The 19,478-nt window shown below is 37.9% G+C and overlaps 1 protein-coding gene across 3 annotated transcripts in view; it reads left to right on the top strand.

Annotated features, from left to right (window-relative positions):
• LAMA4 (laminin subunit alpha 4) overlaps positions 1-19,478 on the top strand; it is a 211,375-nt gene that overhangs the window by 104,502 nt on the left and 87,395 nt on the right. For all 3 annotated transcript variants that reach the window (XM_073219431.1, XM_073219430.1, XM_073219429.1), the window contains 4 exons: positions 18-128; positions 11,959-12,070; positions 15,274-15,441; positions 17,707-17,900. In XM_073219431.1, the coding sequence (XP_073075532.1) occupies positions 18-128; positions 11,959-12,070; positions 15,274-15,441; positions 17,707-17,900 (585 nt within the window). The remainder of the gene's footprint in view (positions 1-17; positions 129-11,958; positions 12,071-15,273; positions 15,442-17,706; positions 17,901-19,478) is intronic.

Raw genomic sequence — 19,478 nt, 5'->3', positions numbered from 1 at the left:
AAAACACTTCTTTACAGACAAAATTGTCAGAAAGAGAAAACCAGTATGTCCTAAGAAAGATACAAATCAACAGCGCTGAGAACACAGTGAAAAGCCTCCTCTCTGACATGGAGGAATTAACTGAAAGGGTATGTATTCAGTTTCTGGGACTGCCTTCAGAAAAAGGATTTAGCTGGTGTGAGCCTGGCTGGTCACCAACAAGTGAGGCTTAACACAGGCCAGAAAAAAATGCAGTGACCCATGTGCCTTAAAATAAGTCAAGACTCTGTGGAGAAAGTTACATACTCTGGGCATTTGTTTTGCAATATTTCAGCAGGTTCATGCACCACTACTATTATTGTCATAGTCAGAAGGATGTTATTTTTGGTCAGAATCAATGCAAACAGCTGAGAGTCCTGGGAGCTTCACCATTCAGCCTCGTGCTTTGGAGGTCGGTCTGCTCCTGTTGCCCAGGAGACTCTTCTACTGTGATGTCACTTCCAAGCTTGTGTTATTTCCTCCTTACCATTTTATGATATCTTACAATTTTGATTGGTTTCCTTGAAAAACTATGTTTATGGGGAACTTCCACAGTATTTACTGCTGGTTAATATGGTTGATATATGTTTCAATTAGGATAGTCATTCATCTTTTTGCCTTAATATTCTATGGCTTAGACATATATAGAGTCTAGAAATAAACTTTACTATATAGATTATAAATTTAAATGTTTGCTGAAGGATGCATTAAATACCAAAAAGAAAGAAGAGGAATTGTGCTGAGAAAACAATTTTGCAGTTTGGCAGGAAAAAAATCACTTTTGACATTCACTTTACACTATATACTAAAATAAATTCCAGACAGATTAAAAATGAGTTTAAATCTCAAATCCACAAGAAAACTGAACTAAATAATTATTAAACCTTGAAAAGAAATAACAGTACACTGAAGTATAACATGAAGAACTACAATAGAAAGAGATAATAGATTTGACAAGAAAATTTCAAATACCCAATAAAGCAACTAAGTACATTAAGAGTCAACTAGACTGAAAAAAATACTGAAAGAAATATGACTTGCAAATTCTCTCACAAGTTAACAAGAAAAACATTAAACCATGAGCAGAGTCAATGTGAGAGTCTATTAAATACACTCTCTGAGAGCCTAATGGAAAAAATACATCCTCTGTAATAAAAAAAAATACAACTAAGCCACAAGGCACCATATTTAACATATTAAAATGCTTAACACATTTTTTTTCCGATTACACTCTGCTAGTACTATCCAGATGTTCTGGAATTTCTGCTTTCAGATACTGGTATCTGGCATTTAAAACTGTTAAGTTATTTTCAAAATCAATTGTCATTTTCTACAAAGATAAAGTTAAAATAATTCTGATAATATTTTTTGACACTGGACCTGTTATACTTCTAAGAGATTATTTTTTTTTAAATGGGAATTACACTAATTGGATCCTTGGAAGATTCAGCTACTCTGAAAGGCATATGAAAATTGTTTCCCTCATTCCTGTGCAATGGTGCATATTAATACAACCACAAGCATTTGAAGATGAGTGAGATCTATTAGGTTTCAAAGAAAATACCAAGAAAGAAATTATTGTAAAAAACATTATTTTGTTTTGTTTCATTTTCATTTCATTATCAGGGTTGGAACTTGCCCAAAGTGTCTCAATCCTTAAAGAAATGTTTTCACCAAGATTAGTTCCCCCTACAGCTCAGACAAGGAGTTACTGATCCTTTTGTTGTACAGTATTCCCACTTCCAATATAAGTTGAATGCAGACACTCATAAGGAGGAAATAACACAAGCTTGGAAGTGACATCACAGTAGAAGAGTCTCCTGGGCAACAGGAGCAGATCTCCAAAGCAGGAGGCTGAATGAAGCTCCCAGGACTCTCAGCTGTTTGCATTGATTCTGACCGAAAATAGCATTCTTCTAACTATGACAATAATACTAGTGGTGCAAGAACCTGCTGAAATACTGCAAAACAAATGCCCAGAGCTGATCTTAATGATTTCTCAAGTATCCTTCTACCCCTTAGTCTGTGATTAAGTCTGAGAAGGATTTAGGAAAAGCTTTGTCTTAGAAAGTTTTCTATCAAGAAAGTAGCTAATACTTGACTTTAAGTAAAGTGAAGAATTTCACTGTAGTTTCCCACAGTGATAAAAAAAATCATAGTAATGTTGCTCTCAAACATGAAAATACCTCTGTTTGCAAATTATCTGTCACATGAATTTCATGTGACCCAAGTCTCACAATTAACAACCTAAAATTACCTGTTTTGTCTCAGCCTCCATATTAGAGTCCTCTAGCCTCCTTTTGGAAAGTCCTATGGCCCCATCTGGGAACCCTCTAAAGGATACCCGTGAGTTGTGTTCACTGATAGCCTCTCCTCAAAAGGTCCTCATATTTGCTGCTGCTTATCATGTGTGTAATGAAAGTACCAAAAACTATGTCAAGATTCCACTTACCGATCTTCCCAAAGTCACTATGCTCAAAGTTAGAGCAGTACTAGAGGTATATAGAGTGGCTATAAGAAAAAATAAAAATGGTGACCCTCTCTCTCTCAATCGCTACTGCCAACTGGGTCTTAAAGTTACACTATGGAGTACAAGTACATGCCACCCCAGTCTCCAAGGGCTGGCACAGGAAAGTGCTGTACCACCCCCTCCACTTCTCTATCTCTTGCATCTCCTCCCTACACCTTTAGCCATAGCCAAAGCTCCCTGCATATCAATGCATCATATAGATCTTTAGGACTAGAGGAAAAGTCAGTCACCTCCATACATTAAAGGCACCTGAGCCACATATCTGATCCTGACAAAAAGGTAGGATAAAAAATAAGAATGTCTCAATTCCAAAAGCATTGATTAACACCTAGTGTAAAACAGTGCTAGGGGATTCAAGATGGCAGCATGAGAGGTGAGATGCAGAACTTCTCCCGAAACCACATACACTCTGAAAATATAGTTAATACAACTAACCCTGGAACAGCAACAGGAGGGAAGGCTGCACCAGACTGCATACAGACTTCACGAACAGAGAAGACCTCATGAAACAGGGTAACATAACAAAACCTTAATCTGCCAGGACCCAAGCCCTTCTCCCACCTCAGCTCACTGGTGGGAGGAAGAGAAATGGAGCAGGGATGGGGTGGAAGCCTAAGACTGCTGAATACCAAGCCCTGAAGGTCTGCTTTGGAACACAAACCTACATTCTGTGGTGCTCTGCAGATTGGTGGGGCTGGGGAGCTGCAAGAACCATGTGCTTGAAAGACAGAGATTCTGGCTGTTTGTGGAGGAGATGGGTCCACATCTGGCTGCTCTGGGACAAAGGAAAGTCAGGTGGTCTGACAGACTTTCTAGCAGCAAGAGGGCTGCTGAGGGGGCAGGGTTTGAACATAGCTGGCTGTGCAGGAGAAGGGATAAGTGGACAAGGTTGTCTGGGTGCACTCTGCCCAGCAGGTTGGGAACTTTAAGGAGCTTCAGCCACTCCATCCCCCTGGCTGGCTACTCAGCTCTGAAGACCCCACTGTGACACTCAGACTGCTGCACCTTCATCCAGGCCTTCTGGCACTGGCTTGCAAACCGGCAGTCACTGCACCGGTGCCATGCTAACAAAAGGGAGGCCCCATTTACAACAGCTAGAGATGCAAACCACAGAGGCTTACACATGTGTGCTCATCCCACTGGCTCTGACACTGGAGACAGGCACTGCAGTTGGGAAACAGGAAACAAATCTTTCCACCCCCTAGGCACCAGCACCGCTCCCCTACAATGCCCAACCTCACTCTAGGGGATGAGCAGCAGCAGAGCTTCTGGGCACTAGAGGGCACCTCATACAAATATGAAATGACAAAAGAGCCTGGTTCAGACAAAAATATCACAAACCCCAGTAAAAGGGCCAAATGAAACTGAACTCACCAATCTTCCTAAAAGAGAGGTCAAAATAAAAATCATAAACATGCTCATGGAGGTACAGAAAAATATTTAAGAACTCAGGAATGAATTTAAGATGGAGATTCAATCATTAAGAAATTCCATATCTGAAATAAAATATACAATGGAGGGATTTAAAAGCAGGCTGGATGTAATAGAAGAGACAGTAAACAGAATAGAAATTAGAGAAGAGGAATACAAAGAAGCTGAGGCCTGGAGAGAGAAAAGTGATCTCTAAGAATGAAAGAATATTGAGAAAAATATGTGACCAATCTAAACGGAACAACATTCGCATTATAGGGCTACCAGAAGAAGAAGAAGAGAGAGCAAAAGGGACAGAAAGTGTCATTGAGGAGGTATTGCTGAAAACTTCCCCAACCTGTGGAAGGAGATAGTCTCTCAAGCCATGGAGGTGCACAGATCTCCCAACACAAGGGACCCAAGGAAGACAACATCAAGACATATAATTAGAATGGCAAAGATCAAGGATAAAGACAGACTTTTAAAAGCAGCTAGAGAGAGAAAAGGAAAATCACATAAAAAGGAAAATTCATCAGGCTATCATCATATTTCTCAACAGAAACCTTACAGACCAGAAGGGAGTGCATGATATATTTAATGTAATGAAGCAGAAGGGCCTTGAACCAAGAATACTCTACCCGGCAATGTTATCATTTAAATTTGAAGGAGGGATTAAACAATTTTCAGATGAGCAAAAGCTGAGAGAATTTCCCTCCCCCAAACCACCTCTACAGTGTGCATTTTGGAGGGAGTGCTATAGAAGGAAGTATTCCGAAGGCTAAATAGATGTCACCAGGGGAAAGAAAACCACAGCAAAGTAGAACAATTACTTACTAAGCAGATGCAAAATCAAATCAGCTACCCAAAAAGTCAACCAAGGGATAGACAAAGTGTACAGAATATGATACCTAACATATAAAGAATGGAAGAGGAAGAAAAAAAAGAACCTTTAGGTTGTGTTTGTACAGCACACAAGGTGAGTTAAATTAGACTGTTAGATAGTAAGGGAATTACCTTTGAACCTTTGGTAATCACAAATCTAAAGCCTGCAATGGCAATAAGTACATACCTATCAATAATCACCCTAAATATAAAGGACTGGATGTGCCAATCAAAGGACATAGAATCACTGAATGGATAAAAAAACAAGACCCATCTATATGCTGCATAAAGGAGATGCACTTCAAACCCAAAGACATACATAGATTGAAAGTGAAGGGATGAAAAAAGATATTTCATGCAGCTAATAGGGAGAAAAAAGCAGGAGTTGCAGTACTTGTATCAGACAAAGTAGACTTCAAAACAAAGAAAGTAACAAAAGATAGAGAAGAACATTACATAATGATGAAGGGGTCAGTCCAACAAGAGGATATAACTATTATAAATATCTACGCACTCAACACAGGATCACCTACATATGTGAAACAAATACTAAAAGAATAAAAGGGGGAAATAGAATGCAATGCATTCATTTTAGGGGACTTCAACACACCACTCACTCAAAAGGACAGATCAACTAGAAAGAAAATAAGTAAAGAGATAGAGGCACTGAACAACGTATTAGAACAGATACACCAGACATGTACAGAATGCTCCATTTAAAAGCAACAGGACACACATTTTTCTCAAGTGCACATGAAATATTTTCAATAATAGATCATATACTAGGCCACAAAAAGAGCCTCAGAAAATTCAAAAAGAATGAAAATATACCAACCAGCTTCTCAGATCACAAAGGCATGAAACTAGAAGTCAGTTACACAAAGAAAACAAAAAAGCCTACAAACACATTCAGGCTTAAGAACCTTCTCCTAAGTAATAAATGGATCAATGACCAAATAAAAACAGAGATCAAGCAATATACAGAGACAACAACAATAATTCAACACTGCAGAATCTGTGGTACGCAGTGAAGGTTGTGCTAAGTGGGAAATATATTGCAATATAGGCCTACCTCAGGAAAGAAGAACAATCCCAAATGAACAGTCTAAACTCATATTAACAAAACTAGAAAAGGAGGAACAAATGAGGCCCAAAATCAGTAGGAAGAGGGACATAGTAAAGATTAGAGCAGAAATAAATAAAATCAAGAGGAATAAAAGAATAGAGAGAATCAATGAAAGCTGGAGCTAGTTCTTTGAGAAAGTAAACAAAATAGATAAACCTCTAGCCAGACTTATCAAGAATAAAAGAGAGTCTGCACACATAAACAGAATCAGAAATGAGAAAGGAAAAATCATTATGGACACTATAGAAATACAAAAAATTATGAGAGAATACTATGAAAAATTATATGCTAACAAACTGGATAACCTAGAAGAAATGGACAACTTTCTAGAAAAATGCAACTTTCCATGGCTGACCCAGGAAGAAACAGAAAATCTGAATAGACCAATTACCAGCAAGAAAATTGAATTGGTAATCAAAAACTACCTAAGAACAAAACTCCTGGACCAGATGCTTTCACTGCTTAATATTATCAAACATTAAGTAAAGACCTAATACACAAAGTTTTCCAAAAACTAGAAGAGAAGGGAATAATCCCAAACTCACTCTACAAGGCCAACGTCAATCTAGTACCAAAACCAGGCAAAGACACCACAAAAACAGATAATTACAGACCAATATCCGTGATGAACATCGATGCAAAAATATTCAAGAAAATATTAGCAAACCAAATTCAAAAATACATCAAAAAGATCATCCATCATGATCCAGTGGGATTCATCCAAGGGATGCACAGATGGCACAACATTCGACAATCCATCAACATCATCCATCACACCAACAAATAGAAGGACAAAAATCACATGATCATCTCCATAGATGCCAAAATAGCATTCAACAAAATTCAACATCCATTCATGATAAAAACTCTCAACAAAATGGGTATAGATGGCAAGAACCTCAACATAGTAAAGGTCTAATATGACAAACCCACAGCTAACATTATACTGAACAGCAAGAAGCTGAAAGCTTTTTCTTTAAGATCGGGAACAAGACAAGGATGCCCACTCTCCCCACTTTTATTCAAAATAGTTCTGGAGGTCCTAGCCATGGCAATCAGACAACACAAAGAAATAAAATGCATCCAGATTGGCAAGGAAAATGTCAAACTGTCCTTGTTTGCAGATGACATGATACTGTACATAAAGAATCCCAAAGAATCCACTCCAAAACTACTAGATCTAATATCTGGATTCACCAAAGTTGTGGGATACAAAATTAATACACAGAAATCTGTTTCATTTCTATACACTAATGATGAACTAGCAGAAAGAGAATCAGGAAAACAACTCCATTCAGAATTGCATCAAAAAGAGGAAAGTACCTAGGAATAAACTTAACCAAGAAAGTGAAAGACCTATACTCTGAAAACTACAAGACACTCATGAGAGGAATTAAAGAAGATACCAATGAATGGAAACACATCCCATGCTCATAGATAGGAAAAATTAATATTGTCAAAATGGCCATCCTGCCTAAAACAATCTACAGATTCAATGCAATCCTTATCAAAATGCCAACAGCATTCTTCAATGAATTAAAGCAAGTAGTTCTAAAATTCATATGCAACCTAAAAGACCTCAAATAGCCAAAGCAATTGAGTGGGATTTGTTTGGAAGTAGTGGGAGAAGGAAAAATAAAGTTGGGGGGAGTTACACTCCCTGACTTCAAGCTCTACTACAAAGACACAGTAATCAAGAAAATTTGGTACTGGCACAAGAACAGACCTATAGATCAATGGAACAGACTAGAGAGCCCAGATATAAACACAAGCATATATGGTCAAATATACGATAAAGGAACCATGGATATACAGTGGGGAAAAGACAGCCTCTTCAACAGCTGGTGTTGGCAAAACTGGACAGCTACATGTAAGACAATGAAACTGGATTATTGTCTGACCCCATAAACAAAAGTAAACTCAAAGTGGATCAAAGACCTGAATGTTAGTCATGAAACCATAAAACTCTTAGAAAAAACCATAGGCAAAAATCTCTTGAACATAAACATGAGCAACTTCTTCATGAACATATCTCCCCAGGCAAGGGAAACAAAAGCAAAAGTGAACAAGTGGAACTATATCAAACTAAAAAGCTTCTGTACAGCAAAGGACGCCATCAGTAGAACAAAAAGACATCCTATTGCATGGGAGAATATATTCATAAATGACATATCTGATAAGGGGTTGACATCCAAATTATATAAAGAGCTCATGCACCTCAACCAACAAAAAGCAAATAATCCAATTAAAAAATGGGCAGAGGATCTGAACAGACACTTCTCCAAAGAAGAAAGTCAGATGGCCAACATGAAAACATGCTCAACATCGCTAATCATTAGAGAAATGACAATTAAAACCATAATAAGATATCACCTCACACCAGTTAGGATGGCAACCATCCAAAAGACAAACAACAACAAATGTTGGTGAGGTTTTGGAGAAAGGGAAACCCTCCTACACTGCTGGTGGGAATGTAAATTAGTTCAACCATTGTGGAAAGCAGTATGGAGGTTCCTTAAAAATCTAAAAATAGAAATACCATTTGACCCAGGAATTCCACTCCTAGGAATTTACCCCAAGAATGTAGCAGCCCAGTTTGAAAAAGACATATGCACCCCTATGTTTATCACAGCACTTTTTATAATAGCCAAGAAATGGAAGCAACCTAAGTGTCCATCAGTAGATGAATGGTTAAAGAACATGTGGTACATATGCACAATGGAATATTATTCAGCCATAAGAAGAAAACAGATCCTACCATTTGCAACAACATGGATGGAGCTATAGGGTATTATGCTCATTGAAATAGGCCAGGTGGAGAAAGGCAAGTATCAAATGATTTCACTCATCTATGAAGTATAAGATCAAAGAAAAAACTGAAGGAACAAAACAGCAGCAGAATCACAGAACCCAAGAATGATCTAACAGTTACCAAAGGGAAAGGGACTGGGGAAGATTGGTGGGAAGGGAAGAATAAGGGTAAAAAATGAGCATTACAATTAGCACACATCATGTAGTGGGGAGGGACATAGGGAAGGCAGTATAACAGAGAAGACAAGTAGTGACTCTAGCATCTTACTACACTGATGGACAGTGACTGTAATGAGGTATGTGTTGGGGACTTTATAATAGAGAGAGTCTAGTAACCATAATGTTGCTAATGTAACTGTACATTAATGATACCAAAATATAATAAATAACAAATTTAAAAAAAACAGTGCTAGGTGCTAGGAATACTGCAATGAATATAAAAAGGCCTCTGTTCTCAAAGAGTTCACAGTCTAGCAGGAAAAGTAGCATTCAATACCAGAGGCATGGTACAGGCTAAAGAGATAAGTCTAAGGGAGAATTAACAAACTCTTTCACCAGGGCTACACTTAGGAAAGGCTCATTTCAGAGATGGGTATTGACCTACATACTATAGAATAATTAGGGGTTAATCTAATAATTCCAAGCAAGGGAAAAGTGCCACCCTAGCAGAGAGATGTGAGACAACATGCTGAGTTACTGGGTCAAGAAGATCTTTGGTCTTGGCCTTGTTGGGTATTAATCATCAGCCAAAGAGCAGGAAATACTGCTGGAGAAGTTCTGGGAGGCCAGGCCATGAAGAGCCTTGCCCACCATGCTCAGGATTGTGTGGACTCAGGAATATGTTGAAGCATTTACCTGTAATGATGAGCTGACTAGATTTGAAATTTCAGACACATTCCTCTATACTGTGGATGATAGATTGGCAAGTGAAAACTCTGAAGATATAGACACTAGTTAGTTGATTGCAGGTAGTCCAGAAAAGAGTGGTTGGTTGCTACCTTTCCTTCATTTGAAAACAATTTGCAAGGATCATTTGAGAATGTGGTAGCAGGAACAGAGAAGCCAGGATGGCAAGTGCAAGGTAAACAATTTGTTTCCCAACTGGATATGAGAAGTAACAAGAAGGGAAGGTCTGGCTTGGAGAATGACAAGACTAAGATTACAGAAGGGATTACTCCGGCCATTTAAGAAGTGAGGTATCTGTGGATACCCATAGGGTAGCTAGAGATTTGAGTCAGTAGCTCAGAGGAGAGATCAAATCCGGTAAAGTATTTAGAAGTCCTTAAGCCATTTGTAATGTAAACCATCAACCGGCTTATAATTGTGAGGTAATTTTTTTTAATTTCAGCTTTTCTTAATGCAGGATACACCTGTTTTACCATGTACCCATGTCATTAATTTCCTACCATAAGCAAAGTTGTAGAAAAAACAAAACATTCAAATAAGGCATCACTTTATATCTAGTAATTTTGAAATGTAAGGTAATAGATGTTCCATACAAGCGCCCTCTAGTGTTTATCACAAAGAAGAGGTTAGAGATAAGGCCTCCAGCTTTCATTGCTTCAGTTTAGTTTCCATATACAAAAATAAGTTAAATGAACACAGTAATAATAATGAGCTTTTCCCTTGAAGGATGAAGCCAAAGTCATAAAAATTAGTGTTGTGCTTTTGCAAATATAATTCACACTGAATCAATAATCAACTTGTTAAAATGTTTTAAATGTTTTTCACATTTGAGTCCACATTTTTTAAAAGCAGGGAGGGGTAACATCAAAAATAAGACACATCTAATTTTCTGTCACATAATTTTTAAATGACCACAAACCTTGTATCTCTGGGAAGCATAAGAACAAGCCAAGTGAAAGACTGGAATTAAAGCAAGGAGCACAGTGCTACTTGGAAGGTAGCAGCCATTCAGAGAGCCCACCGTTCAGGGAAGGGCTTGACAGCCTCATCACTGCCAACATGGGGATCTTTGCACAAAAGGAATTTTGTACTTGCTTAATAAAAAGGGCATGTGTTTGCTGATACCATTCCTGCATTCTCTTCCTTGATTAAGGGATACTTGCTTAGGTTATGCCTGGGAAGTGTAAAAGCATTCCAGTAAAATCATAACATAACCCTCAACTAGAACACTGGATGAAAGGGAGCAAGTTTGAACAGCTGCTTTCCTGTCCTAGGAAACAAGTAATTCTGCCAGCGAGTGCTCTGTGGGCCACATCACCCCACTGTCCATTCAGATACTACAGCTCTTTGTTTCAGAGCTGAGCCAAAAAAGTGCCATGAGGTAGGTGGGCATCTACCAAAAGCCAGACTGAAGAATTCATCATCCTCTTCCTAAATATAACCCAGGAGTCAGTCAGTTTTTCCAATGCCAAAAGAAAGTGATTATCCTCCATGCTATGTATATAAGACAGTGTCCTAGCCTTGTACCACTTCTTAGATTAGCTTTTCTCCTTACACACACACAGAAATATGCACATACACATACACACCCACATATTCTTTCTTCAGAAGGCACAGTTGAGTTGGGATTTCATTTTGACAAATATGGTTTGGGAGCTCTGAAACAGAAGCTCTCAAGTTGAGAGAGTGAAGTTAACTCCTTGGAGAACAGCTCCATTCACTGTGAGCCAAATCTGCTGGAGCAGTTATTTGTGCACAGGTGCCATTGATGTTTATGGGACTTTAGACCAGGGAGCATAACCCTTTTAGTCTGCGGTAAATCAGTTTCAGTACTGGTTGGACCACCCAGGTGCCACTGGATGCATGGAGCATTTCAATATCTGCCTTCTTACTCAACAATTTTTCCTATGAAACTTTCAGCTCTTCAGTTCAATGTCAAACCGATCAGCAGACATATGTAATTTCCTAGTTTAGCATCTTGAGATACAATAAAAATTTGAAGAGTAAATTACATATGAAAGTCAGTTGCTTTAGACTGAACTGGGACTGATTCCATATGGATAGTATCTGATTTTATAGCATTCTGTGATTCTAAAGCTGGACATCACATGCCTTCATGCATGATTTCTGGGACTATTTTATATGTTACAGAATTTTCATATGCCAATGAAATTTATGTTTATGGAATATATTATGCCTATCTCCCATATACATGTACATATACAACATTCCCTTCTCATAAATTCATGCTGGTGTTTCCATGGATCGTTTATAGGAAACTCAAGTCTCAAGAAAGGGTGAACTGGTTCAGAAGGAAAGTATGGATACCATTAACCACACAACTCACCTTGTAGAGCAAGCCCACAATATGAGGGATAAAATCCAAGGTAAATATATTATCTTCTGATGCAGCTTAATGTTAAGGAATCATTCATGTTGTTAACAACAATAAAAATAACAACTACTGTGAGTGCTTACAATATGCCAGGAAGTATTGTTAGAGTATTGCAGGTTTAAACTTACGTAAGATCCTCAAGTCTGTTTATCTGGGATTTCTGAGAACTCATCCCTACTTACTCTCTGTTGATTTCCAAGAATAAATGTACAGAATCATTCCTTTCTCAGGCATTTCACAGAAGTGGAATGCCACAATACCTTTCCACAGAGGAAATTCAATGGTATATTGTCTTCAAAATGCAAGTGTTGAGTAGGAGTCACGTTTTCTTGATTATTTGAAGCAAAAACGTTGCCTTAGAGTGGCATTAAATTGCCCACTAATCCAAATTGTCATAAGCTGTCTCTATGATACTCTCCCAAGGACAAGGACTGGTCCCTAATCCAGAGGAAAAGTGGACAGAGGCATGTAAGATTTATTTACCTTAAAGCATAATGGCAGATTTTACCATGCCTCTTGGAGTATTGCTTATTTGTGCTCTAACTTCTGTTTAAGTGTATGTTACATTTTGAAGACTATTTAATAGCCCACTGAAAGCCAGCCTTCAATTTACCAATAGAAAACAGGCAATTTCAGATAAAAAGAGTTTTCTTGGGCTACAGTCTTCTAAGAAGTATTTGTGTGTTTCCATACCTTTTATTCTCCTATATGCTAAGAGCCAAACGACAACAGTTAAGTGCATCTCAGAGCACAATGGCAGTAAAAGAGACCCCACAGTAGAAGATTCTTATCTTTATACTGAGGTATGGGGAACATGTTCTAGGCAAATGAGTTAAATTGAGCAAAGATTAATATCACTTGCTACTTTTCTTTGGTGCCTATCATACACAGCAAGAATAAATGGTATGCATTTCCAACACTCCTTAGTCCCATCCTCACTGTCTCATCCCATCCCACTTTCTCATTCGTGCTTTTGCGTCTACCAATGAAATATTCTTTTCCTATAATATTTAGAGTTACTATTAATTTGTTCAAAATGTAAGATTCAACCTAGATTAGCTGATCTCATCTAATTAAGAAATAAATGTCCATCTAGGCAGCAAGTAAAGCCAACATTCTATTAATCCATTCAGAGAAAATAACTCACCTTTGCTATTGTAATGCAAAGAAAAATTTTGACTCTAAGGTGTTTCATTTGAAAAGAATCTAAGCCCTCTTATTTGACCCTTTAAACTCAGAAAAATATTTTAAACATATAAAAAATGAAAATGAAACAACGATTTTTATGTTATTACATTTTCTTAAATGTATGAACAGTCTCCAAAGACCAAAGGCAAAAATGTTATTGTCCATATTTCCTTTTTCTAATCTATACAAGACATGGTTAAAATAAAACAGGCCAAAATCTAACCATAATATTTGCATTAAAATGCCAAAGAATTAAGCATTCCAAGGGCTAGATCTCTGCTTAGTTTTTTCAGGAATTATTATTTTGAACTTTACTTGAAAAGTGAATATTTAATACCTTCATTAGACTTTTTTGAATTAAGGTATAATTCACATACAATCTTATGAAGGTTTCACATGAGTAACATTGTGGTTTCAACATTCACCCATATTGTTAAAGTCCCCCCCGACCACCACATTGCTACCACTGTCCATCAGCATAGTAAGATACTATAGAGTCACTACTTGTGTTCTTCATACTGTTCTCCCTTTCTCGTGACCTACCTGTATTGTGATTGCCAGTTATAATGCCCCTCAATCCCCTTTCCCTCCCTCCCCAGCCACCCTCCCCCACCCCTCCCCTTTGGTAACTGCTAGTCCCTTCTTCGAGTCTGTGAGTCTGCTGCTATTTTGTTCCTTCAGTTTTGCTTCATTGTTATACTCCACAAATGAGGGAAATCATTTGGTACTTGTCTTCCTCCACCTGGTTTATTTCACTGAACATAATACCCTCTAGCTCCATGCATGATGTTGCAAATGGTAGGATTTGTTTTCTTTTTATGGCTGAATAATATTCCATTGTGTATGCCTTCGTGAGTTTTTTAAGTATATCTTGGTTTCCCTATAACTTTTGAAGTAATATTTATAGCATTAACATCCTCTTCCCCTGTTTATCTCTCTTCTTTCAGAAGTCAAGAATGCTGCGCAATACCAGTAGGGTCTCATTTCTTATTCCCAACCATGTTTAAAGTAACTACTCGTGAACTTCAAGCTATTATCCTTATAAAATAGAAACTGTATCCCAGTGTGATTTACTTGACACCTATGTTTGTTTACCCATCTTGTCTGGCCAACCACATAGATCATAGTAGGCCACAGACACAATTTCATTTATGCCAGGAAGATAAAGTGTTTCTTTTAGGAGCTGTTGCAGGACAAGGTGGCTATTATATAGCTTTTGTCTGACCATGTACAGTAGGAAGAGGAGTCAGAGAACTATTCAGCCCTGCTCATATTTAGATAATTCATCTAGTTCCTCTGAGCCCCAGTAGTACCTCCATTTCTAAAATTTGTGCTTTAACTTGTTAAGTGCAGGCTGTTAAGGGTTTATGAAAGTGGGGTGAAAATGACCCAGAGTCAAAACAGCCCACTCTTGACAATCAGTCACACTACTGAAGGCTGATAGCAATTGAAAAAATTATATATACTAATGACCAAAAGCTCACACTATACTGTAACAAGACTTTTTATATCTAGTCTATAGTATAATCTGAAAAACACACTTGAACAACTATCTATATTATCTCATTTTGGCTTAAAGCTTTGGTCATATTTGTAGCTAAAATATGATACCTCCCACACATCCTATATATGACAGAAGATACCTCAGAACATTTTCTCCAAGTTACATATTTAATATAAATTTTAATCAAAGAACCCAGCTTTGTGTGCCTTAAATATTAGCCCTCTGGAATCACTGTAGAAACCAGACACAGCTGGAGTCAGGGCAGGCTTTGTATTACTACCATTCCCATTCTGAAGACACCAAATGGAAAGCAGAGTGATTTCTTCAGGTTTTACTTCTCCCTGGAATAGATGATGAGCTCTGATACTGACACCCATTTGCAATGTGTGCATCAGTATGCTGTCTTTGAATGAGACCTTTTCCATTTGGGGATCACCCCTGCCCTTTGCCCTCACTCACCCATATTTTTTTGCTGCTTTCACTCACCATTTCCTTCCTTTCAGAGATCAATAACAAGATGCTCTATTATGGGGAGGAACAGGAGCTTAGCTCTGAGGAAATCTCTGAGAAGATGGTGCTGGCCCAGAAGATGCTTGAAGAGATTAGACACCATCAACCATTCTTCACCCAACGGGAGCTCGTGGATGAGGAAGCAGATGAAGCCCATGAATGTAGGTGTATTCAGTTCCTAGTGTCCAGCACAAGTCTACTTTCTCTGTGGTCCAGGAGAGGACAACATTTGGTCGAAGCAACCAATTCCCAATATTCAGAGTTATTTGGAATGTATCTGTGGCCTCAGGGCTACTTGACTGTACGACCAACATATTTAGATCCAACATTTAGAGCTTTTGAGAAACAGCTGAAATCCCACAAGGAATCTACAGAATTTTACTCCTGAGGAGAAGAAATAGGAACTCAGCAGTTGGTAAAAACATATAAAGCAGGGGAAGGAAGGGGAAGGGGAACCGACTCCCACAGCTACAGCAGGAGAATCTCACTGGGAAGGCAGCAAAAGAACAAGCCCAGCTGCATTCACACTCTTAGGCCTGTGAGTGACTGACTATTAATTACTTTAAACCTCCAACAGAAATTTAACCATTTCCTTTAATGTTGAAAGCAGGCAACAAACTACAGTAATATTAGTGAACCTATGACTTGATCATTTTAGCAGTTATCAATTGCTATCTAATAATCCCCACCAAAAGGATTCATTTAAAACAGTAACCATTTATTTGCTCATTATTTCATAGGTTGGCATTTTGGGTTGGGCTTAACTTGGGCAGCTCATCCCTAGTCCATATGGCATGTGCTGGGCTTATGCATACATCTGTGGCCTTAGCTGAGATGGCTGCATCTCTCCCTCTGTGTGGACTCCTGCCCTCAAGGAGGCTAGTCTAGGCTTGTTCATATGGCAGCAGCCTTCCCAGAAGGCAAAAATAGAAATTACAAAATCTCTTGAGGTCCAGGCTGGAAATGCAACGATTATATCCATTCTATTAATCAATGTAGTTATAATCCATTCTATTACAGTTATATCCATTCTATTGGTCAAGACCAGACCAGATTCAAGGCGTAAGGACATAGACTCCATTCCTGATGGGGAGAATTGAAAAGACTATCATATCATATTCTAGCTGTTTCTCTTATCTCACAACATTAAGTTCATCAATAATTCAAAATTATAGTAATTATTCCCACCTATAAATATCATTATTTAATGCACTAATAAATAAGCACATATCTTTTACATTACCAATTTGTTTTTTAACATATTAGTCTTCTTTTTAGTTCTATGTATTTTATTTTGTGGATTTTAAAACACATTAAGAATGGGTCTGAAGCCTTCACTAGATTGCAAAGGGTCCTTTGGCACAAAAAAGGGTTAAGAATGCCTGCATTTTAGATAATTTTGCTACAGTTGTTACTATCAACTTCTTCTAACAATTATTGTGAATACTCTAAAAGATGAACATTCTTGACCTAAAGGTGTATTACAAGAACAAATGTATAAAGTCTTAGAAACAGAAAGAAGTAAAGAAACCCAGGCCCCATTTCTGAGCTGGAAAGAGACCAGAGGTCAAGAAGGGTGGAGTTCTAAAGTCACAGCCAGATGCTTTCACATTTCTTTCCTGTTTTGAAATTTAACTAGACTGCCGTGGGGAAATGGGACCAGTCACATTTTCTACTTACCTGCCTTCAACCACTTTCTTTATTCAGCCATGAACTTGTATCTTCTTCCCAAACTTGAGCTTTTTAGAAACAGCTGAAATCCCACAAGGAATCTACAGAACTTTTACTCCTGAGGAGAAGAAATAGGAACTGTGATGAAACAGTGTGTTCACTGTGCTGAAACAAAATACAAAACGTCAATAAGACAGATTGACAGTCCCTGGAGGAAAATAGAATGCATGTAACTTTGATAAGGGAATTAAATAATACAAATTTAAGAATTTATCATTACCATTTAGCCTTTATTCTGCTCAAAATAATAATTATTACTTAGGTTTGACCTAAAGGAGTTCACTAAAAACAAAGATTGCAGAAAGTGAGTGGTTGTGAAAATCATTTGTCAGTAATATAACAATATAACTTTGGTTATTTCTAATAGCAAAACTACAGCATATGTAAATCCCCTTTTTATGGTAAAATTACTAATAATCTGAGTAATAATAAACATAGTACAGTGACATGGTTTCCACATAAAACTAACCTTGATGAGAAAACTTAAACCCTTCTTTTGGCTGATGATCATCCCGGGCTCTAAACCCTACAAAAGAGTATTTTTTTACCTCAAATATAAAACATGGGGCTATTTTGGTAAATGACAGCTTCAGTCCCTATTGCTGACTGCAAGTATGAATCTTTGTTAAGTGCTGGATGGAATGGGAGGAGACAAGAGAAGCCCAGACTGAGTTTCTGTGTCCGTTTCTTCCCAGTGTTGAGCCAGGCTGAGAGTTGGCAGCGGCTCTACAAGGATACTTGTTCTCTGTTTCCTGTTGTCCTGGAGCAGCTAGATGACTACAATGCTAAGTTGTCAGACCTCCAGGAGTCACTTCACCAGGCCCTTGATCATGTCAGGGATGCTGAAGACATGAACAGAGCCACAGCAGCCAAGCAGAGTGATCATGAGGTACAATGGACATGCTAACTGTGAATGCATTTCAGGCATATACAACCTGGAATCATACCAAGAAGGGAAAGTTGGTATGGAATTTTTAAAACATTGATACATTTAAATATTCATATTTTAAAAATATCTGTACATTTTTTCCACTGCAATTTGCTAATATTAGTATGTGCCCCTAAAATCAAGTTGAAACCATAATTGTTTAGTTTTGCACTGTTCTTTGTGCTTGAGCCATGCACATGGATGTGTTGCTATTGCAAGTAAGTAAGCAATGTGCTACTCCTATGCCTAATTTTTTGTATATGGAGAGCACTAGAGCAGCCAGCCACCACCGAATATGTTCTCATAAGGGTATGTGTAATTTTTGGAAAGGCATGATAAGCAAATCTCCCCCTGGCTGGTCAGCAGCTACAGAGATACGGAGTCTAATTCAAGTCAAGGTCATGCAAACATAAAGAGGTGAGAAAAATTCCTAGACAAGGCCATAGCTCCCAAAGGCAATCATCCCTATGGGGCCAGGATTTGTGCACACCTACACCAAGAGGGCTTAAAACTGATGTTAGTCACATGTCTGCTCCTAGCAATGCATGCATTCCCTACAAACATCATTGAGAGAAGTAATCTTCTTATAGGAAGATATGTGCCTCATTGGACATATCTATAAAGATTAGAGTGAAATAGCAATGTCAAAAATAAACAACTGAGAGTGAATTCATTGATTCAATTATGTTTATTTTTATAGTTGCCAAACCAACCAAAATTAGGCTCTCTGTCATGATTTTTAGTCATCACTACTTCTCAGTAAGTCATTGTAAAGTTTCCTAAATAAAAGTGAACTTATGGCCAGCATTTTCTAACAAGAGTAATCTTTTAGCCAATACTTTTTAGAATAGTAATGGTCATGATAGCTTTCTTTGTTAAACAAATGCATTATTATCTTACACCAAAAATTATAAGTGTAACACAAAATAATGATTTCTTCAAGCACATTTCAAGAGTGTTATGGGACTCATTTTTATTCTTGCATTTTCCTTTTTTCCTCACCCCAACATCTAGTCAACCACAGAATCCTGACAATCTTATAATCGTAATATTTTCAGTTCTCTTCCCTCTTTTCCATTCCTCTATAACTTCTCTAGTTTGGGCCCTCATCGTTTCTCAGCCAAAATAACCTCTCTCCCCCAATTCCATTCTTGCTCCCAATTTCAATTCATCCCCCCTCCTTCTAGTGGTCTATCTTCAATCACACTTCTGACAGTTCTTGCTGTTATTAAAACCCTTCAATTTCTCCTTATGCCCTGTAGCAGCGCCTTTGACACTACAGCTGGGGAGCCATTTAGTGAATCATAAAATAAGTTTTGAGGGCTGTAACCAGCATTTTAAAGAAAAAAAAAAGAAATGAAATAGAATAGAAAATATCAAAGTGCATCACCTATACTAAGCTATGGTTTCATCACATTTCTGCTTTAGTTATATATGTGTGCTGGGTGACAACATAAAATATATTGTTTTTACTGTGCTTCATGGCTAAAAGCATTTGAAAGACACTGTCCTATAGGATAGTCTCCGCTCCTTGATGTG

Source organism: Manis javanica, chromosome 13 (genome assembly GCF_040802235.1).
Source record: "Manis javanica isolate MJ-LG chromosome 13, MJ_LKY, whole genome shotgun sequence".
In the NCBI taxonomy this organism is placed as follows: Eukaryota; Metazoa; Chordata; class Mammalia; order Pholidota; family Manidae; genus Manis; species Manis javanica.
The sequence above is the reverse complement of the archived record's forward strand: the minus strand, read 5'-3'. Positions and strand labels throughout refer to the sequence as shown.